A 25,695-nucleotide genomic window follows, 5' to 3' on the forward strand; every position below is an offset into this window, starting at 1 on the left:
GCCTCTGAGATTGCGCCAACCTGCGTATTAAATCTCGAAGGCCATGTAGTGCTCGATTGGGCTATCGTTTGTCACTGTTACAAATTAATCGCTGCGCTTTTAAAGATGCAACAAAACTAGCTTTCTGAGTGCTAACGTTTTTTCTCCGTACTCAGGCAAAAACAGCTGGGAAAATGTTATTGCGCAAAATCACTGGCTCTAAATCGGGCCAGCTGCGCATTGCAGGCTATGGTTAGGGTGGCTAGAAAACCTTGCCACCCTAGCCACCTAACCCTGGTCTGTGCTTTTGACTTTAAAATCCCAGCGGGGTCAAGAGCATAAGTGACAAGTGTTTGACAAGAGCTGCTGGGCTAATTTAGACGGATGCTGAATAGTTTGGCCAGCGTGAATTAGTTGCATGTTATTTCTAGTAATGTCTTCGGGGAGTAGATGCGCGGCGGTCTGGTGCCGAAGACGTTCGGAACCTGAAAGCGGCATTTCCTTCTTCAGGTTCCCCACAAACCGCAAGTAGCAGTGTCTTTTGCCTTTTTATTCACGTTCGTTTCATTTTGCGCGCATGAGAAAATGTGAAAAAGTCCTTCGTGTCGGTTGCCGTGGTTTAGTGCATGTGAAATATCCTATTGCATCTAAAGATACCTGTCACAGGCATGCCGCACGGGCAAGAGCGATCCCTTTCTCCTCGGCAGACTACCGTTGATCGTTCGTACTGCAAGCGAACTTCGTAGTTCCATGCCGAATTATTTGCATGAAATGCAGTGCGACAGTGCACAAGCCGTCTGATTTCTATGCTATCAAATCTGTGTTACTGATAAAAGGCAGTCTTCTCTTTAAATGAGCATCATCGAATGGTTTCTTGGCCTGTTGGTTTGCAGCACCTGCGTGTTCGCAAGTTTAGCTTATCAAAAAGGCTACTATCGGCTGTCTGATAAATTTCCCGTGCGTGAATCAAAACTTTATGTATAGTAGACAGCGTAGTTCATATGATATACTGGGCGTTACAGCGTGCGACGTGCAGTTTCTTCAAAACTCGTTTCACAGTACTTATTGGCCACTTTTCCGTGCAGCGCCAATGACTGGATCGAATACGCAAACTCCCCGAGGCTCAAGGACGTTACAGACGAGCAACTGCTCACGTTCAGGTTGTGTGGCCGTCATTTTACACCTGACATGGTCCTGAAACCAGGGCCGACATCGTGCGGCTTGAGGAGGAGGCTGAAAAGATGTGCAGTACCTACCGTCCCTGTGTACGAGCCGGAACTGAGACCATTTGTTCCACCAAGTAAGTTCAGCAGATCTCTCAAGATCGTGTGGAATCGCACGTTGATTTTATCATCTTCTGCAACCACGCCTCTCACCTGAATTGCTTGGGAAGATGCGCACACACACATTTAAAAAAAATTTTTCTTTCTCTCTTCCAGAGTTCTATAAAGGACCAGTGGGACAAGATGGTAAGTTTTGGGGCATAGACATATACTAAATGCTGCATGTATAGGAGCGACAGGCGTACATGACTCTTCTGATTCAACTGCAGGCTAGTTCAGACTCAAATTTTGCACACAAGTTGCAATTTGCAGTGAGTGCCTTATCTGTTTGTTTCATCAAGAATAAAAAAGAAGTTTGTTTCACCTGCAGCAGTGCCATACAGGAAGCATAGAATTTAAGCAAACAGAACTGTGGCACAGGTTATCACTGCAGTGATGAAGCAAGGTGCATACTTTGTTTTGCCCATGATCTTGTAGTTTTACCCTAACAATGACATATGGTCCACTTCCCATGAATTCTGCAAGTTTCCTCTGGCATCGCCGCAGGTGACATATAATTTCTATTTTTGGTGTGTGAAACAAGTGTATAATGAACCCAAACGTGGCATTAAAATGCACTCATCACGAAGTGCCGGCTGTGTGTGAAACTTGAATCAGCGAGCGTACAGTGGTGAACAAAAGTGACAAACCCCTGTGAGCGCTTGCTGAAGAGCACGCCAGTGCAACCTGGCGCTGCGCCACTCAAGATAGTGCAGCATAAATTCCGCCGCTGCACATTTGTGCATTTCTGTATTATTTATTGGCATGTCCAATCGCTCTTTCCGAAGTATGTTCGCTGTTGCTTCACGAATTCTACTCAAGTAGCTGTTGCAGCGGGCTCTCACTGAGGTACGTTTGGCAGGCAGTAGCGGTTTGCGTAGAATTCACCGCTCTGCACCAGAATCTACATCATGCGAGCTTGAGCGGCAAGGCACCAGGTTGCGCTGGCATGGCTTTTACTTTTGTTCACCGCTGTACCTGGCGCTATTTATGCAACATTGTCTACTTATACTTTTAATTTTTCTACGCCAAAGAAAAGTTGACCAGGTGCATACATGTGTGAGTCCTTACTTGCTCTTCAAAAGTAGACTTGTTCAATTGCATTGCATTTTGAATATGTCAAAAAGCTGAAATTATTGGTAAAAAAGTGAAACTATAGAACAAAGTGACAAGGCTATTTTTCTGCTAGCTTGTACAGCCCCTTCAGCAGACAGGAGCCTGTCTAGCACTCATGTTCACAACCGTATGTCCTTCTGCTATCTGACATATAATGGTTCATACACTTGGAAAATACTTTTACCTGTTGCTGGAAGTTGATGGGTACTCTAAAACAAGGTACAGAAAAAAAACAAGGTGATTTACTGCTCGCTGGCAGACTACGTTTATTGATGGGCGCAATGATTCATTGGACAGGCGGTGTTTACAGACCACTCTACTCAAACCCGTGTACTCTAAACAAGTCGCACATGTTGCTCAGTGGAAATGCTGGTGAACTTGTGCTAAACATTCACGTTGGCAGCAAAAAGCAGGTCACTGCTACTGCTCCGCTGCTGTGCCATCTGACCCAAATGTGATGGTGTGACCACTTCGCTTATTTGTTGTTTCAAGGCCAAGTTAATCATACACTGCTGTCTCTGGAATAAACACGTATCGAAAAGACAAAATGAATTAAGTTTTAACAGCGGAGCTGTTTAAGCTTTAGTTCCAGTGTGGAGTGTTACCAGAAAACTCAGCCCTGCTGTGCGCCGCCTCGCATTGCCTAACAACCACCTGTGAGAGCACCGAGCCACGTAACCTCTTCGTCTTGCGCACGTAGGGTGCAGTCATGACGTCACAGGCGAGTAAAAGTGTTCCACACCGGCTGTTCCGAGTAGAGGAGGTGACACACCTCTCACCTCCTCTACTCCGTGCGTACATACTGCTGCCATGGGAAGACCGAAGAAAGTCCGGACACCTGAAGAAGGAACGGCTTACCAGGAAGAGCACCTTACTGTTAAGCAAGAAGCGATGTGTCACCACCGAGCTGATCCAGATCATCACACTGAAGCTGCGGCTGAGAAGAGGCGACGCCAAGTCGAGGATCCCAAGTTTCAGTCCAGGGTACGCGAGAGTCGGTGCCTGAATGCTCGAAGTTGCCGAGAAAGCGATCCCACCCTGCGACTGCTCAAAAACTTCTAGTGTCAAGCCCGCCGAGACAACAACTTAGCAAAACCTAGCATAACCTCGCAAAACCTGGAAACAACTTAGCCAAGCCTACTGTTGGATCTGGAGAACAATTTCACCGCTGTCCCCCAATTGTTGGACTTTGCCGTTGAGTGCAGGAGTTGGCCGAGGTTAAAGGGGAACCTTGCGGTGAAAACTGGGGGTTTATTTACATTACAGTATGAATACAAAGAAATTAACAATAATAAATTCATTGTTGGCCGGCAGCAACTCGGACGCTGCGGCCCGTGGCAAGAAGCCCGAAAGAGATGAAAGAAGAAATGCATCCTTCTCTCTGCTCCTGGTCTCTGGCTTTTAACCCCTTCGGTGTCTGGAGCTCACGTCCTGTTCGGCCAAACGTCGAGCCCGTTCAGGTGTCGTCATTTTCGGCTAATGGTAGGTGCCCATGCGAGTGCAGTCACATTCGGCTCAGGGGGTCGCTCCATGGGCTTCACTGTCCAAGGGATGACTTGCCTCCAGTATTGCCCTTATGGTCTGCAACTGCCGGCACAATAGGCGGATGGGGGGGGGTTGCTCCCAGGGCTTCACGGTGAATTGCAGTTGTCATTCCCGTCGGGTTTGCAAGCGCTCAGCGGGGGGGAGACGGGTTGTTCTCGAGTGACCTTTCAGAGCCGCAAAGCAGCTTTGCTCGGGACCCAGGTTACCTGGAATCGTGCCAGGCTCCCGCTACACTTTCGGGAAGAGTCAAACAGTGGGACACTAGCTCCACGTACGGCGCACGAGGTGGGGGACGCCAACTTGTCTTGACGTGCTGCGCCTCGGGAACATGGTAAATGCGCTTGTGCACACCTTAAAGGGACACTAAAGCGAAACAATAAATCAGTTTAGACTATTGGAGCATTGTTTGAGAACCCTGCAGGCAGTCATTTAAAAAATATAGTTTGATTATTAGATCAGAAAATGAAGGTCCAAGTATCAGTATTCGAATTTCGCGCCGAAACCCCAGCGCTGGTACGTCAGCGCGATGTCAGAGATACTGAAGTATGTTTTCGCATTTGGGCCGCGTTGGTTGAATAAAAGTTCCCGAAACTTGCCATGTTTAATATTTGGTTCCTTTAGAACACAATGTAGTCAACCTGTACCGCTATATATAATTAGTAGGCCCTAGAAGATGCCATCAAAATCCAAGACGTCACAGCCCCCAGGTGCAGGAACTTAAAGGGAAGCTGAAACACTTTTCGAAAAAAATGAGTTCTCTGCGGCATTCTACAGTTTTGAGTCCCCTGAACACGAATATCTGGTTCAAAAAGGGCGGAAAAAAGCGCAAGCGGCTGTTTTTTTCAAGAAAACGCGCACCAGCGCCTCAGGGCATCGCGCGAACGCCGCTGTTGCCCGTGCTTGGTCGCGGCCGCTGTGACGTCAATCGCGGCAATCGCCGGTCGGCGCCGCCGTTTCAGAGCGTAGCACGCTGTTCTGTTCTGGCTTCATAGCTGAGTTGTAAGCATTATGGAACGTTCTCGCTGTCTCTGACAGCTTGTATTTTCGCCGTACATGTTCGAACCGACAGCCGATACGGAAAACTATGGCGGCAACGGCGGTAATGGCGGCAACGGCGGTAACGGCGGCAACGACGATGTTGAGCGATTTGTGCACCTTCTCGCGCGTTGGAAATCTTAGCTGGTATGTATGTCTTTTATGTATGTCTTTTATGTATTATGTATGTCTTTTATGTATTATGTCTTATGTATGTCTTGTATGTATGACGGGAGAAAAAAATGCGCTAAAGTGTCACTGGGAACTTGCTGCTGGAAGAATACCGAAGCACTAACTTCTCATTAGACTGTAAACACAGGTGAAATTCCGCGATGTCAAGCACCTTGCCGCTGCTTGTCTAAAGTCCCGTAGTTTTTTGAGTGTTGATACACGATCGCGAACATAAGTGCCGCGTTTCAAAGCGCGCACATGCAGTGCTGCGAGGTACAGTCACGGAAGTTGCTTATCATACACATCCAGAGATGGCCAGAGGTATTATATGTGCAATATTCATACTATGGTTCGGCGACTTTGCGATTGTGGCTCGATCAAGAATCGGTATGCGTGCTCCATGCTAGTGTTGACATAAAGATGTTGGGCAGTTTTAGCACCGCCGTGTGGTAAACACGATAACTGCAACCGTACGTCCAATGTCACTAGGCAAGCCTATACTCCATTTCATACCTCAGGTGCAATGCTGTGGAAGCTACGCACGAAGTCCGGTCACCAAAATTTATTACTTCGCGCGTTTCCGTCTATGCTTCGCAGCGTGCCAGCGGCGTTTGCTCGCGCGAGCATGCACGTGAAGCTGCCGCGACGGGCAGCTTCACGAAAGAACAGTTTACGAAAATCGCAAAAGAAAACAAACGTGAGCGGCGGCGGCGGCAGATCTCTCGTAGCGTCGTTCAGTAAAGCGCAGGACGGAAAAAGGCATGCCAGCACATGCCAGCACGCCGGTCCGGCAGCTCAGTCCCCGGGAATGACGACACTCTCGCCGGTTCTCTCCTCTGGCAACCACTTCACCCGGCGCTCCGGGAAGCGATGGGGGCGTGTCCGCGGGGGTGATTTAGAAAGCGATTTCCGCCCCTTATATTAACAAAACGAAGAAAAAAATTTCGGAACCGTAAATTATTTGGTCTGTTCTCCCCAATCCCAGCAATCCATGGAAATTGAAAACCGTTTCAGCTTCCCTTTAAGTAGGCGTCGCCACCCGTATTTCGTTCTTGCGCTTTTTCTGGCTTATTAAACGTCTTATCGTTGTAAGAGTGGTGTTTTTGGTGTTGTATAACGATAATTTACTGACGCCGAAGAAATCATTTTTCACTTTAGTGTCCCTTTAATTAGGTGTGATGGCAATTCGATATGGTCTGGTGAACTCGAAAGAGGCCAGGAAAATGGCCTGCATCTAACACTACCATAACCTCGCAAAACCTGGAAACGACTTAGCCAATTCTACCTACAACTTAGCAAAACCTTGCATAACCTCGCAAAACGTACAAGCAACATAGGCAAGCCACATAAAAGCTAGGTGATCACAAGCTCCGCTGTTGAGTCCAGCCTTGCACCACTAGTGAAAGCTGCACATATAATATATTTGCAGTGGCTTTTTGCAATTGGCATAGCACTTTGTCCCCTCGTTTCCTAGCATTAGCCTGCACCTCTCCTTGTTGTCTCACCTGAGAAAGAGAACTGTGCCCCACTGAACGTCATGGGCACAAATGAAAACTGCATGTTTGTGCATTACCATGCTAATAAATTGTCATTGATTTCCACCACAATATTGCTACAGAACAGTATTTGCAATGACGGAAGAGGCGAGCATTGAGAAGACAATGACGACAATTGGAGGCTAGCGCGGGCTGTTGCCTCTTGGCCAAGAGCGGCGTATTCCCTTGTAAATATACTTGTATATAGCTTTTCGCCTGCATCTTCCTACGTAACATATCTGGTGGAGGTGGACGTTCCCTGTACCTTGTCACGGAGCTTCGCAGTGGACGGTACGTCAAACCTTCCTTCATGGCTCCCGGCAACGACAACTCGACTCCGCCAGCTCCAACACCTGCTGCCACTTCGACGACCTACATCACTCTCCCCGCTCCCCGTGATCCTCGTGATCCTGGTGTTTTCTCGGGCAAAGATGGGGAAGGCATCGATGACTGGATCAGCCTGTACAAACACATCAATAACACAATAACCAGAGGGACCCTACTATCATGCTCGCCAACATAGTCTTTTACCTCGGTGGCACACCTCGAGTTTGGTTTCGGATACACGAAGATGAGCTCACCAGTTGGGATTCACTTAAGCAAAAGCTCCAAGACTTGTTCGGCAACCCATACGGTCACCAACTTGCTGCACAGAAGGTGTTATTCAGCCGTGTGCAGATGTCAACAAAGCCCTACGTAACGTACATTCAGTACGTCTTGGCTCTGTGCCGCAAAGTTGACGCACATATGACTGAGTCCGACAAGGTTTCCCACATCCTCAAAGACATTGACAATGACGCCTTCAACTTGCTCGTTTTCAACAACGTGGTGACGGTGAATGCAGTTTAAAAGAGTGCTGCCGCCTGGAACTCGCTAAAAGCCGGCGTATCACCCAGCAGTTTGCCCGTCTGCCCAACACCCCAGCGACATCTTCCTGTGCCGACACTCCTCATCCCAACAACACTGGCGATGTTACCAAGATCGTCCGGTGTGAGATCGAGGCAGCCGGCTGCCTTAGACTCCAGCCACACCAACGCACCTGCAATCACGGTTTCCCTGATCCAGGCAGTTGTCCGCCAGGAGTTCGAAAACATGGGTCTTCACAGCATCTGTTCGGCCCATCGCCCTGATACCCACCCGGCTTCTTCGATTCCGCCCCGTCCCGCATCTTCTTACCCACCACATTTCTGCAACCCATCTGAATGGCGCACTGCTGACGACAAGCCGATTTGTTTTCACTGCCATCGAATCGGGCACATTTCTCAGCACTGTCGCAGTCGCTGGAGTTCCCCAACCCGGTCTACTTATACTGCCTATTCTCGTCCCTCAGGTGGCCCTTCTCATCCCTATGCCGCACGCTCCGATAATGCCGCCACTGATTCTCCTGCGCCAAACTGCGCCTATTCTCGTTCGCCTTTGCCCAAATGACGACGATCTCGTTCTCCCCAGCCCCGACGCTCCTATTCGTCGACTTCCTTCGGACGCCGCTCCCAGCCGGAAAACTAGAGGATGCAGCACCTCGAGGTGACGCTGCATTGCTCCCTACGCCGCCAAATCCTCTACTGACATTGCCTACTCATCTGAACCTTCTTGACGTGGAAGTCGACTGTGTTTCTGTATCTGCTCTTATAGACACTGGGGCGCATTTGTCTGTATTGAGCGCTGACCTTCGTAACCACCTGAAGAAAATAATCACACCCGCCACGACGCCTGTTGTCCGTGTCGCTGATGGCGGAACAGCCCCCGTAATTGGTATGTGTGCCGCCAGTGTCTCCTTCAGCGATCGCTCCACTATCGTGCTATTTACAGTCATCGCCCACTGTCCCCACAACATCATCCTCGGCTTAGACTTCCTCTCCGCACATTCTGCTTTCATCGATTGTTCCGCCAGTACTCTCCGCCTTGACCTGCCTGTTCTGGATCCCGTTAAACCACACCCCAGTCGCCTCAGTTCTGTCAACGCCGTTCGCTTGCCACCTTCGGCACTGACTTACGTTGACTTAGTGTCATCCCCACCAGTGCCCGACGGTCACTACAGCGCGGCTCCTATGCAAGTCGTCCTTACACACGAGATCACTGTGCTGATAGCGCCTGTGCCCCGTGTCATGTGTCTGTGTTATCGGGTGCTCTCGCCCTGATGTCTGAAACGTTGTCTGTCTGTGACGTCGCTTGTCACATGAGTGTTTGCTATATAGATATGCTGCTTGCGTGAAATAAAGGGTTGTTGTTGTTATCGTGCCGGGAATCGGGGCCAGGCTCAGTTCCTTCCTGCCCGCTGCCCGGCTGCGCAAGGCGTCTGGCTAAGGCTGAAACACCACGTGGTGTCAGAAGTGGGATCCTCTGGCATTCAAGGGGCATTGCCTTAACTTCGTCAACCGGCGCCATGTCAGAAGACAACGCAGTCAAGCCCTTTCACAGCATGTTCGCGGTTCCAGCTTCGCTAAGGTTTGACTTCGACCGGACGTCCGAATGGCCTTCTTGGATCCAACTCTTTGATGACTACCGCCTTGCCTCGGGCCTAAATGAGCGGAGTGGAGAAGCGCAGGTCCGGACTCTACTTTATACGATGGGCAGGCAAGCAAGAGAAATCTTCTCTACTTTTGCATTACCCGAAGAAGAACAGAAGCAATACGAACTCGTCAGAAAGAAGTTCGACCAGCACTTCGTCGCCACAAGGAACCTTGTTTATGAGAGCGCTTGCTTTCACCGTCACATTCAAAAATCTGGAGAGTCAGTCGACCAATTCATTACTGTGTTGCACACGCTGGCGGACGGGTGTGACTACAAGGAAAAAGAGTGCATGATTCGCGACAGGTTCGTGGTTGGCCTCAGGGATGCGAAGCTCTCAGAGTCGCTTCAAATGGATGCGAATTTGACTCTCGCCAGCGCTTTGGCAAAAGCGCGCTTAAAGGAGACCGTCCAATGACAGCAGCAGCAACTGCGAGAAACCGACAACGAACCCTTGGTAGCGGCGACCAGCAATCTTGACGCGGTCAGCAAGCAAGGGCAGCCCGGAAAGAATTCTTCAGGACAGCACTCGGGCAGCTCGTCAAAGAACTGTTCACCTGGAATACAAGATCCGCGCCCCAGAGCACAGTCCTACCGACCAGGCGCACCCGGGTCATGCCCCAACTGCGGTCAAGAAGCACACCCCAGAGCCTCGTGCCCAGCAAAAGCAGCGAAATGCAACTACTGCGGTTGTTCCGGACACTTTGCAGCTGTATGTCGAAAAAAGGCTGCACATGATCGAAAGAAGGTACAACGTTCATCTCTTCATATGGACAAGGGGGCGTATTTCGTTGGCGCGGTGAACGGGGAGTACTCTAATTCTTGTTATGTACAGGTCGTTATTAACGACACTCCGGTGTTCGCTAAAATAGATTTCGGTGCCGAAGTTTCCGTTGTGCCCTCAACGTTTCCCGGTTTGCCTACCAGGCTAGAAAAGTGCGACCTAATCCTAACAGGCCCATCGAATGAGCCACTGAATGTTTTCGGAAAGTTTCATGCCACTATCCAGTAGAAACAAAACACTGTCCAGCAAATCGTGTACGTGGTCTCACCATTACGCTCCGTACTTTTGGGTCTCCCAGCGCTTGAGGCTCTAGAAGTTATTAAATTCGCAGACTCGGTCAGTAACGCAACAGCCGTCGAAGCTTCCTACCCGCAGCTTTTCAGTGGTCTAGGAGCGATAAAAGGAGTATACAAAATTAGACAAAAGCCGAACTCTATACCTTTTGCAATTCAGGTTGCGCGTCGCATAGCCTTCCCCTTGTGTGACAGAGTTAAGCAGGAGCTCGAGCGTATGGAGCGAGATGGTGTGATCCGCAAAGCAGATGAAGCAACAGAATGGTGTGCAGGAATTGTGCCAGTTCTCAGACCATCTGGAGCGGTTCGTATTTGCGTTGACTTGACGCAGTTAAACAAAAGAGTACTTCGCGAGCGCTATTTCATGCCGACAGTGCATGATAGCCTCGGTCTTTTAAGTGGGGCCTCTGTGTTTTCGAAGTTGGACGCCAACTCCGGCTTCTTTCAGATTAAGTTGTCGCACAAAAGCCAGTTGTTAACTATGTTCATAACGCCAGTTGGGCGATACTGTTTTCAAAGACTGCCATTTGGAATAACGTCAGCACCCAAGTTCTTTCAGAAGAAAATGTCGCAGATACTTGAAGGAATCCCAGGCGTAATAAACATGATGGATGATGTGCTAATTTTTGGCAACGACAAGGCTCAACATGATGAGCGCCTGCGTCTTACTTTAGATCGTCTCGCAAGTGCCGGCGTTGTGCTAAACAAAGAAAAGTGTTCTTTTGGGGCAACTGAGATAAAATTTCTTGGCTATATGCTTAGTCGAGATGGCATCAAGCCGGATCCTGAAAAAATTCGTGCTATCAAAGAACTGGCGACGCCAGCTAACGTGTCTGACGTTCGACGGCTGCTTGGTATGGCTAATCATCTGGCAAGATTCATACCAGATTTGGCTTCTAAAACAGAGCCTTTACGTCACTTGCTTTTGAAGGGTTCTGAATGGACGTGGGGACCAGTCCAAGAACAAGCGCTGTCATACGTCAAAGACGTTATTTCTTCGACACGCGTCATGGCTAACTACGATGTAAAGTACCCTACGATCCTTTCAGCTGACGCGTCATTATTCGGCTTGGGGGCCGTACTGATGCAAGTTCAACCAAACAATGAAAAAAGACCTGTTACATTTGCGTCACGCTCGTTGATGCCTGCCGAAACCAGATACTCTCAGATTGAGAAGGAAGCGTTGGCAATGACTTGGGTGGCAGAACGATTCGAAGGCACATCAAAGGTCTTGAAATTTTGTCTGAAACGGACTACAAACCACTTGTAACGTTGTTGGGAAAATCACCTTTAGATGCTTTGCCACCTCGTATTCAGCGCTTTCGCATGAGGCTTATGTGGTTCAGCTTTGCAGTTGTGTATGTCCTGGGTAAGAGCCTCATTACTGCAGATGTATTGTCTAGAGCCCCGATTCAGAGAAAACAAATTGATGCTCATGCGCTGAATGTTGGCGAAGTCGCCAAGTTCGTTTCTGGCTGTTTGACAAATGCCGTCGAGGCTAGCCCTTTTGAACAATTCAAAGCTGAACAAGCAGCCGATGAAGTCTGTCAAGCTCTCGTAAAATTCAGCCTGGAAGGCTGGCCAAAGTTCTCATCGCTGTCGATGGCCTTGCTTCCATACTGGCAGGAAAGAGCAACGCTGACAGTTGCTGAAGCCGTGCTACTCAAAGGTGTGCGGCTGGTGATCCCACAAAAATTACGCGCAGAGGTCTTGATGCGCTTGCATGAGAGTCACCAAGGAATTGAAAAATGCAGAGCTCAAGCCAAAGAGTGTCCGTATGGCGGCCTGGGTTGAGTTGCCAGCTGAGAGCTTTGGTGACCGATTGTCCAGTGTGCGCGGAGCACAGGGAACAAAAGTCGGAACCAATGATTCCGACAACCACTCCACAGCGTCCTTGGCAAAAGCTAGACGTTGACCTTTGCCATATTGAGGGAAAAGAGTATTTGGTGGTTGTGGATTATTTTTCTAGATACCCAGAGGTAGCCTTGCTATCTTCGACAAAAAGTGTCACTGTCATTATGCACCTCAAGAGTTTCTTTGCAAGACATGGCATACCAGAGGTTGTCATGTCAGATAATGGAACACAATTTGTATCTCAGAAATTTTAGTCATTTGCTCGCGACTATGGCTTCCGCACTGTGACGACGAGCCCCAGATACCCGCAAGCAAATGGGGAAGCAGAACGGATGGTCCAAACAATTAAACGGCTGATTATAAAAGCTAAGGACCCCTATCTTTCGCTGCTAGCGTACAGGGACACCCCAAGGCCACTTGGAAAAAGCCCTGCAGCGCTTCTGATGGGCAGGCGGCTATGCACAACAGTTCCTGTCCCTCCCAAGAGCCTTCTGCCCCAGAGGGCGAGCCTGAAAAAGTTCAGAGATCGCGATGTAACCATCCGACAGCGGCAGCGTAGGTACTTCAATAGTCGTCATAGAGCTCTTCCGCTGCCAGTCCTCAAACCAGGAGTGGAAGTATGGGGGACAGACTGCAAAGGGAAAGCGCGAGTCTTGTGTCTTGCACAACGTCCGAGCTCATATGTAGTTAGAACTTCTACTGGTGTAGTCCTAGAAAGAAAACGGAAATTCCTGGTTCACTTTGTTTCCCAGCAGAATGACTGCGCGGAAGGAGGTAGCTATGAGTTTCCGCAGGCATGTGATAGTCAGGTAGAAATGGAACGGGAAACTGATCCATCTAAAAACAAGGCAGCTGCCAATCCATCTAATACTCCCTTGCCACCAACTGACCCTCCTGGATATAGAACGCGATTTGGCCGTCATGTCTGACCGCCAGACCGATATGGGTTCAGTAATTGACGGTTATTTTGTTTTGAGCATTGATTGCTTCCATAAAAAGTGTTCATCTTTTGTTGGCTGCAGTGCTAAGTTTCGTTGCAAGTGCCGGTGTATCTTTTCAGAAAAAAGGGGAGATGTGCTGATAGCGCCTGTGCCCTGTGTCATGTGTCTGCGTTATCGGGCGCTCTCGCCCTGATGTCTGAAACGTTGTCTGTCTGTGACGTCACTTGTCACATGAGTGTTTGCTATATAGATATGCTGCTTGCGTGAAATAAAGGGTTCTTGTTGTTATCGTGCCGGGATCGGGGCTAGGCTCAGTTCCTTCCTGCCCGCTGCCCGCCTGCGCAAGGCTTCCGGCTAGGGCCGAAACGCCGCAATCACAGTACCTCATAGCGTTTTATCTATTACGGTGAATTGTGTCTGCCTGCCAGTGGTCAATTTTGGCTTGACGACACAAGTGCTGCCACGCGGGATGTCTCTGGCTCAGCTTTGCTCATTCGAGGATCACTCAGTAGCATCTATTGCAGTCGACGACAATTCAGTCGATCCTCCTCTACCATCGCACTCGGCAACTTCTACCATCGCTGACTTGCAGAATATGATTGCGCCCAACATGCTGTCCGAGCACGCTCGTGAGCTCTACTGCATTCTGTTTTCCTACCACGATATTTTTTGCTTTAACGATTGTCCTTTGGCCCAAACTACAGCTGTTAAACATCGCATCAATACCGGCAATGCCCCTCCTATTCATCACCGCCTATATCGAGTGTCACCGGCTGAGCATCAGGTTATTCACGCAGAAGTTCGCAAAATGCTTGCCAAGAACATTATTGAACCGTCATGTAGTCCATGGGCCTCACCTGTTGTACTGGTAAAAGAGAAGGATGGCTCATGCCGCTTTTGCGTGGATTATCGACACCTTAACAAGGTTACCGAAAAGGATGTGTATCCCCTATCTCATATTGATGACGCCCTTGACTTTCTCCACGGTGCTCGCTACTTCTCCTCTATTGACCTTCGCTCCGGCTACCGGCAGGTTGCCGTGGACGATCGAGACCGCGAGAAGACTGCTGTTGTTACACCCGATGGTCTTTATCAATTCAAGGTGATGCCGTTCAGTCTATGTAACGCTCCTGCCACCTTTGAATGCATGATGGACTCCCTTCACTGTTTCAAATGGTCCACGTGCCTGTGCTACTTGGACGACGTTATAGTATTCTCCCCAACGTTCGCTACGCACCTCGAGCGTCTCTCAGCAGTCCGGGATGTTTTTCGTCGAGCCGGTCTGCAACTCAATGCATCGAAGTGCCAATTCATCCGTCGCCAGATTACCGTCCTTGGGCATCTCGTTGACGCGAACGTAGTGCAACCGGACCCAGGCAAGATCCATGCTGTTACGCACTTCCCTGTTCCAAAGCGTGTCAAGGATGTGCACAGCTTCATCGGCCTTTGTTCATACTTCCGCCGTTTCGTGAAAAATTTCGTGGCCCTAGCACGACCACTAACCGAGCTTTTGAAAAAAGACGCCCCTTTCCAGTGGGGCAATAACGAGGCCTCTGCATTCTCGCATCTAATCGACCTTCTCACAACGCCTCCCGTTCTGGCCCATTTCGATCCTTCTGCGCCTACTGAAGTCCGTACTGATGCCAGCGGTCACGGAATTGGTGCAGTACTGGCACACCGCCAGCACGGCAACGATTGTGTTATCGCTCACGCCAGCAGACTCCTCTCACCCTCGGAGCGCAACTATTCCATCACTGAGCGTGAGTGTCTGGCCCTAGTTTGGGGTGGTTGCGAAGTTCTGACCATACTTATATGGCCGACCCTTTTCCGTTGTCACACACCACCACACGCTTTGCTGGTTATGCTCACTGAAAGACCCTGCACGAAGACTTGGTCGTGGGGTCCTATGCCTCCAAGAATATTCGTGTACTGTCACCTACTAATCTGGCCGACTACACAAGGACGCTGACTGCCTGTCTCGTTACCCGGTAGACGAGCCTGTGTGTCTGCCTTTGCTAACATCGCCGGTGAGCAGTACCGAGACCTATTGACGAGAGCACTCATCGAGCGTCTGCGCTCTACACCTACCTACGCATCCGTTCACCGATATGTCCTCCAGGGCGGCATTCTGTACCGAAGGAACTTCCTCCCTGACGGATCTGATCTTCTTCTTGTCGGGCCAAAACATCTACAACAGACTGTGCTCTTTGAGATGCATGACGTACCCACAGCAGGACATCTTGGGGTAACCCGCATGTACGACCGCGTCTGCCGCCACTTCTATTGGCCTGGTCTTGCTTGCCCCGTCCAACGCTATGTTGCTGCCTGTGATCCCTGCCAGCATCGGAAAACACCTCAGGTGCTACCTGCCGGTCATCTCCAGCCGATCACTGTCCCTGTGGAACCGTTCTTTCGTGTTAGATTAGACATCCTTGGTCCCTTTCCCACGTCATCCTGGGGGTAGCCGTCGCAACTGATTACGCCACCCGATACGCTATCACACGGCCTCTCCCTACCAGTTGCGCCACTGACGTCGCGGACTTTCTATTGCGTGACATTATCTTCACGGCGCCCTGCGACAGCTGCTTACTGACCGTGGTCGTAACGTCCTCTCAAAAGTTATCACCGACATTGTGCGTTCCTGCTCCACTCAACACAAGCCGAGTACCTCATACCATCCTCAAACCAATGGCCTGACAGAGCAGTTAAACCGTACTCTTACCGATATGCTGTCCAAGTACGTTTGCAAGGACCACCATGACTGGGACATTGCCCTTCCTTACGTCACATTTGCGTACAATTCTTCCCGGCACGACACCTCCGGATTTTCTCCATTTTATCTATTGTATGGTCGCGAACTGACCTTGCCCCTAGACACGGCGCTTCCTCCTGCTGCGATCTCAACAAGCGAGTATGCGCGTGACGCCATCGCCCTCGCCGACCATGCACGCCAGCTTGCCCGTGTTCGACTGACGGCCTCGCAAACCACTCAGCAGCCTCAGTACAACGCCCGCCACTGTGACGTACAGTTATTGCCTGGTGCGCTCGTGCTCCTGTGGTAGCCCTCTCGTCACGTCGAACTTTCAGAAAAGCTCCTTTTGCGATACACAGGGCCCTACCACGTGCTGCACCAGGTGACGCCTGTGATGTACGAAATTGCTCCTGTGAGTTCAACCTCATCCTCTACTCTGGCATCTAGTGATGTCGTGCACGTCAGTAGGCTCAAGGCCTACTACACTGCTTCCGAGTCCGGCCTTTAGTCGCTCCGGGACGGTGCTTTGCCGCCGGGGGTAGTGCTACAGAACAGTATTTGCGATCACGAAGAGGCAAGCAATGTGGAGACGACGCCGACGATTAGAGGCTAGCGCGGGCTGTTGCGTCTTGGCCAAGCGCGGCGTATTTTCTTGTAAATATACTTGTATATAGCTTTTCGCTTGCGTCTTCCTACGTAACAATATTATTGGAGCCACAAGTTCTCATGAACTTGTAGCGCCGTTTTTTTTTTATTCGGCCCTTTACCTTCATGGGGGCTTTCAGTTGTGACGAAAATGTTTGAAGTCATATGTAGTTTTTTTGCTAGTTAACTCTTTCTTGCAAAGCTTGTTTCATATTCATGTTGTAAACCCCACATCAGTGCAACAGATGTGGATGTGCTGTATATGATAACAAAACTCGGCAGTATTTTCTTTTGTTGTTCCTTGATATGTATGACCGTGCCTACAACATTTGGCATAAATGAAACAAAGAATGGATGCTCAAGTAACGTAAACGAGAACTGACTCGTCAGTATATTCTGTGCCTTTGCATTGTGAAAGATACCAACACTACCCCTTATCCACCTCTTAATCATCTGCAGGCAGGTCGACTTGTCACTGTTTTCTTCAACAAATTCAGTCGATTCATTCACGTTGAAAAACAACAGCACACATGTTAAAGGGATGCCGTAGTGCCTCTTTTTAAATGATGCAGAATGTGTCTACTAATTATTGTGAGGTAACTTCTCATGCAACTTTTCCAAGTAAAAGCTTTTGTTGCAGTTGTATAACAAAATTATCACAGCCAAATTCTGCCAGTTCCATGCCCTCATTGCATCTTCTTTTCATCGTTTGAGCTGTACTCAAATCTAGCACTGTGGTTGAACCTCCACTGTGCCTTTAAACCTCTGAGGCTATAGTACTGGCACAATGGTATCATCCTATACCACCACCTTATCACAGAAAAGACCTCGCTGTTCTTGCTTTTGTAGAAGGCACTGCTTAGTCACAACATCTAAAGAAATCCAGCCAATGGGCCACCGTGTTTATAAGTACCTAAAGACATGCCTGAAAAGTAGCAAAGATTTCAGGAAATTGAGAGAAACAGCAGGCAGTGTTTTGAACAATAGTGTCATAATAGTATTGTTTAGTGACTAAGCAAATGTTTTATCTTAAGCATTGCAGGGCTGCTTTAAGCGTCAGGATTCAGGGCTGTATAAGCTATCTTGGGAAACATTGATGGTTGCAAGCAGAAATTACATGCTAGTGCTTAAGGTGTTTTTTATCTGTTCTTATCTTATCTGTTCTAGCTGAATGCCTGAGAAATAAAACAGATTTCACCACGTTCAGATTACATGCACAGCAGCCCTGTCGGCGCCATGATGACACTAGTCCTCGCAACTTTACCGCTGTAGTTGGGTTCACCGCAAGATTGATTTTAAGGGCTACACATATCTGTCACGGTACAAACAAAATGTGATTTTTACCATAGCTACCTTTCAGTCAGCTGAGGACTACTGCTACTGACATGCTTCGCAGAAACCCTGGTGAAGTGTAACTCGTCGTAAAATCGGTCTACTTAGCATGGTCTAGCTTGAATCAACACATTGTTAGTGTATGATAGTGCACACATTGCTCTGTTTGAAATGCAGCATGTTATATTCACTTTGCTTGAATTGCTCTCATTTTCCAGGTCCACACTTGTCTTCAGAAAGTGTTCCACCCCACACAATCTCTTTACCTTCCTTACCTCCTCTTAAATCGTCGTTCCCTGCTGCATCGCTAACCCTTGCCTCGCCCCCGTCCCCTGCTTCACCCCCGTCCCCTGCTGCACCTCCATCCCCTGCTGAACTCCCATCGTTGGCTGAATCCCCATCCCCTGCTGAACCTCCATCCTCTGCTGCACCTTTGTCTCCTGCCATCACCTCTAGTCCATTCACACCTTTGACACCGAAGACAGAAGATTTCAGCGACTCTTCCGAGGTGCTCTCGCAGCAGTCATTGACAGGTCCAGAGGAAGTCCATGGTATGTGTCACACCGACATTTGAAACAACTGTAAAGGATATGCTAAGGACAAACTTTAAGTGCGTACTGACTCTCTTTTTTTTTTTTTTCGAAATTGCAGAATGTTTACTACATACTTCTCAAAATTGTGTAAATATGACACTTGGCAATTATAAAGGTTGGGGAATGCTTAACGTTACTTAGGTTTGATGCTGAAATTGGACTTGAAAACCGCAAACCTGACATCGTTGACACTATTGTTGCATCACGACACAGAGCAAAGCTTGCTGACATTGTGTAGCAATGAGGCTAAATATGATGCTGTTGATCATAAAAAAAGTATAAGAGAGTGCTGCATGCATTTCTTCTGGCTGTGTTTGCGTATGGCAGCTGCATCACTAGCAGTAGTGAGGCGAGCTAATGTATCGTGACATCATAATGCATCTTCCCCCTTAGTACAAAAACTGAAACGGGTTTATATTGTTACATGTAGAAAGACACAGACGAAAGAGGCTATTTACAGGCTATTTACACTGGACTGGAGCCAGAGCACCAGGCCGACATTCACTCGCGCCAAGGGCACAGACCCACTTCGTTGTCGTTCTCGCGGCGGCTCGTCCCTTGAGCATCGCTCGATGATATCGTAATAATACCCCCCGGCGGCAAAAACGCCGTCACGGTGCTGTTAAATATCCAAGGGGCGTGGAGAGTTGTAGGGTTTGAGTCGGGCGACGTGGACAATGTCACTGGTTGTCACAGCAGAGGACGTAGCGGGCGTGGCTAGAACGATTTCGTAGGTGACACCGATCACTTGGCGAAGCACGCAATATGGGCCCATGTAGCACGAAAGCAGTTTTTCACAAAGGCCAACTTTACGCGATGGTGACCAAAGCAACACGAGGGTGCCGGGCACAAAATGGACATCATGGTAACAGAGGTCGTAGCGTTGCTTTTGTTTGTCTTGAGAGACTTGTAGATGAGCGTGCGCAAATTGGTGAGCATGGTCAGCATGGGCGATAGCATCACGGGCATAAGCGCTAGTTGATGCTGTGGTGGATGGAAGCACAGTGTCCAGTGGTAGCGTCGGTTCACGGCCATACAAGAGGTAAAAAGGAGAAAAGCCAGCAGTGTCGAGACAGGAAGAGTTGTACGCAAAAGTGATGTAAGGTAGAGCCTGGTCCCAGTCACGGTAGTCGTCTGAAACGTATTTGCATAGCATCTCTGTAAGGGTGTGGTTCAAACGCTCAGTGAGGCCGTTCGTTTGAGGGTGGTAGGAGGTGGTAAATTTAGGCTGTATTGAGCAGGCACACATGATGTCGTCAATGACTTTGGCTAAGAACGTACGGCCATGGTCTGTTAGCAATTGACGCGGAGCACCATGAATCAAAATGATATCATGCAGGAGGAAGTCCGCAACATCAGTTGTGCAACTGGTTGGAAGAGCGCGGGTTACGGCGTAGCGGGTCGCATAGTCCGCCGCGACTGCAACTCGCTTGTTTCCTGATGTAGATTCCGGAAATGGGCCGAGATGGTCTAAGCCGACACGATGGAAGGGCTCAGCAGGGATGTCGAGCGGCTGCAGGTAACCAGCGGGGAGCTGGGAAGGCTTCTTGCGTCGTTGGCAAAGTTCACAAACGGCGATGTAACGCCATATGAAACGGGCAACGCCCGGCCAGAAAAAATGCCGACGTACACGGTCATAGGTTCGAGATACGCCGAGGTGTCCTGCCGTTGGTGCGTCGTGAAGTTCTTCTAGAACGGTTGAGCGGAGGTGTTTAGGTATGACAAGTAGGAACTCAGAGCCGTCCGTATGAAGGTTACGACGGTACAGAGTACCGTCGCGGAGAACGAAGAGGTGTAGCGTGGCGTCAGCCGGAGAGTGTTCAAAACGGTCGATGAGTGCTCTGATGTAGGCGTCACAACGTTGCTCATCGGCGAAATGAAGCAGCTGCGACACAGAGAATACGCAAGCAGCACTGGTAATATTGGAGGAGTCAGGGTCGTCAATAGGGTAACACGACAAGCTGTCAGCGTCTTGGTGCAGGCGGCCAGACTTGTAGACCACGGAATATGAAAATTCTTGTAGCCTCAAAGCCCATCGACCGAGCCGGCCTGTAGGATCTCTTAGCGATGAGAGCCAGCAGAGAGCATGATGGTCAGTGACTACGGAAAAAGGGCGACCGTAAAGGTAAGGACGGAACTTCGCAACCGCCCAGACTACAGCAAGGCATTCTCGTTCCGTAATGGAATAGTTGCGCTCCGATGGTGTGAGGAGGCAGCTCGCACAAGCAATAACGCGATCCTGGCCACGCTAACACTGGGCTAAGACGGCACCTACGCCATGACCGCTGGCATCTGTACGCAATTCTGTAGAGGCATCAGAGTCAAAGTGGGCGAGAATGTGTGGTGAGGAGAGAAGCGTAACGAGACGAGAGAAGGCGGCGGCTTCTGCAGTACCCCACGAGAATTGTACGCCTTTCTGCAAAATATTAGTGAGGGGTCTAGCAATTGCCGCAAAATCTTGAATAAAACGACGAAAGTACGAGCGTAGCCCTACAAAACTTCGAACGTCTGCGGCTGTCTTCGGAACCGGAAAGTCTCGGACAGCGCGAGTTTTGTCGGGATCAGGCTGTACTCGGGAAGCGTCAACGAGGCGGCCCAGAACAGTAATTTGGTGGTGGCCGAAACAACATTTGGACGAGTTAAGTTGCAGCTTCGCCTTTCGAAATACATCAAGTATAGCTGTTAGATGCTCAAGGTGAGTGTCGAACGTGGGCGAGAAGACGATGATGGGTCGTCGAGGTAGCAGAGACATGTGGACCATTTGAAACCACAGAGCAAGGAGTCCATCATACGCTCAAAGGTGGCAGGGGCATTGCATAATCCAAACGGCATTACTTTAAATTGGTATAGGCCATCAGGTATGATGAACGCAGTTTTTTCTCTGTCCATATCGCCAACAGCAAGCTGCCAATATCCAGAACGAAGATCAATAGAAGAGAAATAGCTGGAACCGGGGAGGCAGTCAAGGGCGTGGTCTATACGTGGGAGCGGGTAGACGTCCTTCTTAGTAATGTTGTTCAGATGGCGGTAGTCTACATAGAAGCGCCACGTGCCATCCTTCTTCTTAACCAACACTACAGGTGACGCCCAGGGACTCGAAGAAGGCTCAATGATGTTTTTGTCTAGCACGCAGAAACTCTATATGGTTGTCGGTGAATAGGCGTAGCATCGCCACTAAGAATGCGATGCTTGACCGCGAGCGTCTGGCCTAAAGGGCGATCGTCGAAGTCGAAAATATCTCTGTAGGACGATAATACTTGGTAAAGGTCTTCAGCCTGCGCAGAAGACAGGTCCGTTGCAACCATTTTCTGTATCTTGGGATCGGCGGCCAAGGCTGGCACGATGGGCCTGCTAAGCTCACAAGAAGCGTCGCTCGATAAAGTTGCCACGTGATGGTCGCCGAGACAATCAACGTTGACAAGGCAAATACTTTGCGGTAAAATTTTCTTTGCCAATCCAAAGTTAGACAGGCATAAAAGTGCGGTTCGCAGTAATAGTAAGTATACTGTGAGGCACGGTAACGTCATACTGTGGTGGAATGTCGGGCAGAGGAGTGACGAGGTACTCGCCATCAGGGACTGGTGGGGAGGACAAGAGTTCAATATAGGCTATTGATCTTGGCGGCAGGCGAATAAAGCCGGTGGGGCGTAGGCAGCACTGGGGTGCGTCAGAAAGTTCTGCGAGAATCGGCAACTCTAGGCGAAGGGTACTGGCAGAGCAATCAATAAGAGCAGAATGCGCGGAGAGAAAATCGAGGCCGAGAATGAGGTCGTGGGGGCGATGAGCAATCGCAGTGAAGAGGACAGGAGTGTGGCGGCCAGCGATGCTAACACGTGCCGTACACATGCCGATGATAGGCACAGTACCGCCATCCGCAACGCGGACGACGCGTGCCGACGCTGGGGTGAGGAGCTTGTTCAGTCGTCGTCGTAAGGCAGCACTCATAATAGAAAGATGTGCCCCTGTATCGATGAGTGCCGTGACAGGATAGCCATCAACGTCAACGTCAAAAAGGTTTTGGTTCATGTTTAACGTGAGCAGAGGATTTGAGGGCAGTGTCGACAATGCAGCTTCACCTCCAGAAGCTGCAGTGCCTAGTTTTCTGGCTGGGCCCGGGAGGCGATAGGCGGCGAAGAGAAACGGCGGGGTTGGGGCGAACGAGACTGATGGCATCGAGGTGAGGGCGAGCGGCTGCAGCGAAGGTTTGGAGCAAGGGCATCAGCGGCAGTGGGTTCATGGCAGGTGGCATAGGGAACAGAAGGTCCAAAGGTGCGGGAATAAGTGGCAGCGTATGTCCGAGGAGGCGGTGGCCATCGGCTGCGGCAGTGGCGAGCAACGTGGCTGATGCGACAGCAGTGGAAGCAGATTGGTCTGTCATCAGGGGTACGCCATTCGGACGGGTTGCGGCGAGATGGGGTAGAAAAGGACTGTCAGGGACGAGGAGGGCCGGTAGAGAACTGGGGAACGCTGGGTTGAGATGTTGAACACACGGAGTTCAGACCCGTGTTCTCAAATTCCTGTCCGACTACAGCCTGAATCATGGCAATCGTGGTTTCTGGTGGATCAGGAGGCGTCGTGGAAAAAGCTGGCAAACAGGTGGCCTCGAGCTCGCGGCGAACAATACGGGTGACGTCGTCACAGGTGGTGGCCTGACGCGGTCGACCCTCACATGTCGAGGTAGCAGCGGTGTTGGCTAGCCGTGTGATGTGGTGTGTGATACGGCGGCTCTTGGCTTGTTCAAGGCGACAGCATTCTTTAATGATAGCGTCAATTGTCGAGACGTTGCCAAAAACAAGCAAATTGAAAGCGTCGTCGGCAATGCCTTTTAGAACATGTGACACTTTATCTGATTCAAACATAGCATCATCAGCTTTACGGCATAGAGCCAAGACCTCGAAGATGTATGAAACGTTCGGCTCTGTAGATGTCTGAACACGAGACGCAAGAGCCTTTCTCGCGGCAACCTTGCGGCCAATGGGGTCGTGGAATAGTTCCCGTAGCTTTTCTTTGAAAGTGTCCCAACTGCTTATCTCGTCGTCATGCGTTTGGTACCACACGCGTGGGGTGCCGCCAAGATAAAAGAGACATTGGTGAGCATAATGGTTGGGTCTCACCTGTTATTAGTGCTGGCATGTTCATATAGCTTGATCCATTCGTCAACGTCCTGTCCCTCCAGGCCAGAGAACACACCAGGGTCGCGATGTTGGGCAACCGTGACGATTGGAGCAGTCGGACCAGCTGAAGCTGTTGCAGAGGCAGGCTCATCACCGGGAGGCATGGTGACAAGCTCGATGTATCGACCACTCCAGAGTTCCGTGGCGAGGACGGGGATCGCTGACCTCCACCAGAATGTTACGTGTAGAAAGACACAGACGAAAGAGGCTATTTACAGGCTATTAACACTGGACTGGAGCCAGAGTGCCAGGCCGACATTCACTCGCGCCAAGGGCACAGACCCACTTCGTCGTCATTCTCGCGGTGGCTCGTCCCTTGAGCATCGCTCGATGTTATCGTAATAATATTATAGTGTGAAGTACGTATTAACTGGTGACAAAAACTGCATTGTTGTCACCATTGGCAGTAATGTTTTGATGAGCACCATCCAGTACGCTCTTGGATCGAAGCGGACAATACACAGTGGCTGCTGGCTCTCAGCTGCCAGCATTGCGGTGATTGTTCATATTGTGCTCTGACCAAAACTCGCCATAAGTTCTTGCGCCAGGGCATGGCACGCCATTGCAGGGAGCTTTCTACTAGTGTATTTGTACCTTTAGCTAGAATGCGTAAAGCTGGCAAGGGTTACTGGCGCCAGCAACAATTTTGCTGTGCTATAACCCACATTTGCCTTGCCAGACAACTGCCACGTTATTCGCTCTATAGCTACTTGATGGTGTGCATTCGAGTAGGAGCAGCGGGAGCACCAAGCCGTGCCCATGTGGCCATTGTGATAGTGGTAAAGAACAACTTTATGCTAGCCTAGCATTATCCTGGTAACAGCTGCTGATGAAGTACTACTATTTTAGTAGAGTAACTTCTAATTTTTTTTTCACCACTGTGGCAAAACATATTCAAATTATTGTCATTAAATCAAATATCGTACCGCCAGGACCACTTGTAGTAATCGCACAGCGAAATGCTGCCCAAAGCGCAGTCATCGCAACCTTGCTATGCCAGGAACAGGGCAATTACCGAAAAATATGTGCTTATTAAGCGCACTTTTTTTCCGCAAGATGTCATTGCAGAGAGCACGAAAATTATGTGCGACCAACTGTTCTCAACCCGGGGAGCTTGGCAAAAGGCTTGCGTGACCCTCATGTTGACCCCACTTCTGGTGGTTCTCCTTTCATCCTGTCCTCTGCTGAACTGGCTGCGCTTGCTGCAGGAGGGGAGGGACACATACTTTTGAGAAAATTATTTCAGGGGTTTGGTAATACTTTGACAGCTTCCCAAAATACCACAAAACTTCCATTTTCAAGACCACTTCAGCTTCGCTGTGTACATTAAAGTGTGTGATTGTCGTTGAGGTAATGTGATATCGTTCTTGTGCAGAACACGAAGACGAGCACTTTGCTGACACATCAGCGCCTTATGACCACTACGACCATGCATACTGCAAAAGTGAGTTTGTTGCTCTATGTGTGTATTTGTGTGTTGCAGCAAATGCACACTCAATATCACCCAAAATGAGGCTACTCTCCTACTCTTTCAGCTGTCCTGTATTTGGAGGAACTAGTGTCTGCTTCAATTGCACACTCAGCCATTTGCAAACAGCCCGGACAGTGTATACTACAGCATGGCAAGACGGATCCTAATGGTATGATTTTGCTGCTTGCCATTGACGCTGTTCAAAATCAAGCTCTGAAGTGTCGCAATGCTCATTGTAGGGGCATTTAAAGGAGTGTTAACTCTGTTGCATGAAGTTGCCAGGTTGTGGCCCTAAACACTCCATCTTTAGTGAAAAGTTGCTCAGCAATAATGAGAATAACTTCCTTCAAATTTAGTCTTTTCTGTATTTGTTTTTGTTGCTCCTAGGTGTTTTCCATGTGTTTTTTAACTGTAGCTTTAGTAAATCGGAACTGACTAATGTGAGGGGGCCCTTCACTATAGCCATAACACTGTAGTGATGGAGTAACAGGAGCCAGTGCAGAACCTGTGTAATAGGGGACCTTTCAGTCTAGTTTCATGGCACCATGCAAAAGTGTTGGACCCCCTCACTATAAATTGTGGGGTCCCCAGATCAAATCGCATCACTGGCAAAGTTTTTTTCCGAGTTTTTTTCCTCTCTTTCTC

The 25,695-nt window shown here is 49.5% G+C and overlaps 1 protein-coding gene and 1 pseudogene across 5 annotated transcripts in view; both read left to right on the forward strand.

The window, feature by feature from the left end:
• Positions 1-213: 213 nt before the first annotated feature.
• Positions 214-25,695, forward strand: part of LOC142585246 (uncharacterized) — a 45,746-nt gene continuing 20,264 nt past the window's right edge. For 2 of the 5 annotated variants that reach the window (XM_075695844.1, XM_075695845.1), the window contains exons 1-6: positions 216-510; positions 1,065-1,279; positions 1,419-1,448; positions 18,031-18,363; positions 24,955-25,023; positions 25,115-25,219. In XM_075695844.1, the coding sequence (XP_075551959.1) occupies positions 398-510; positions 1,065-1,279; positions 1,419-1,448; positions 18,031-18,363; positions 24,955-25,023; positions 25,115-25,219 (865 nt within the window). In that variant the 5' untranslated portion in view covers positions 216-397. Of the gene's footprint in view, positions 511-1,064; positions 1,280-1,418; positions 1,449-18,030; positions 18,364-24,954; positions 25,024-25,114; positions 25,220-25,695 lie in introns of all 5 variants that reach the window. The other 3 variants (XM_075695843.1, XM_075695842.1, XM_075695847.1) reach the window with 3 other exon arrangements.
• LOC142584514 (uncharacterized) lies at positions 9,226-9,949 on the forward strand (annotated as a pseudogene).

Source organism: Dermacentor variabilis, chromosome 6 (assembly GCF_050947875.1).
Source record: "Dermacentor variabilis isolate Ectoservices chromosome 6, ASM5094787v1, whole genome shotgun sequence".
Classification (NCBI taxonomy): domain Eukaryota; kingdom Metazoa; phylum Arthropoda; class Arachnida; order Ixodida; family Ixodidae; genus Dermacentor; species Dermacentor variabilis.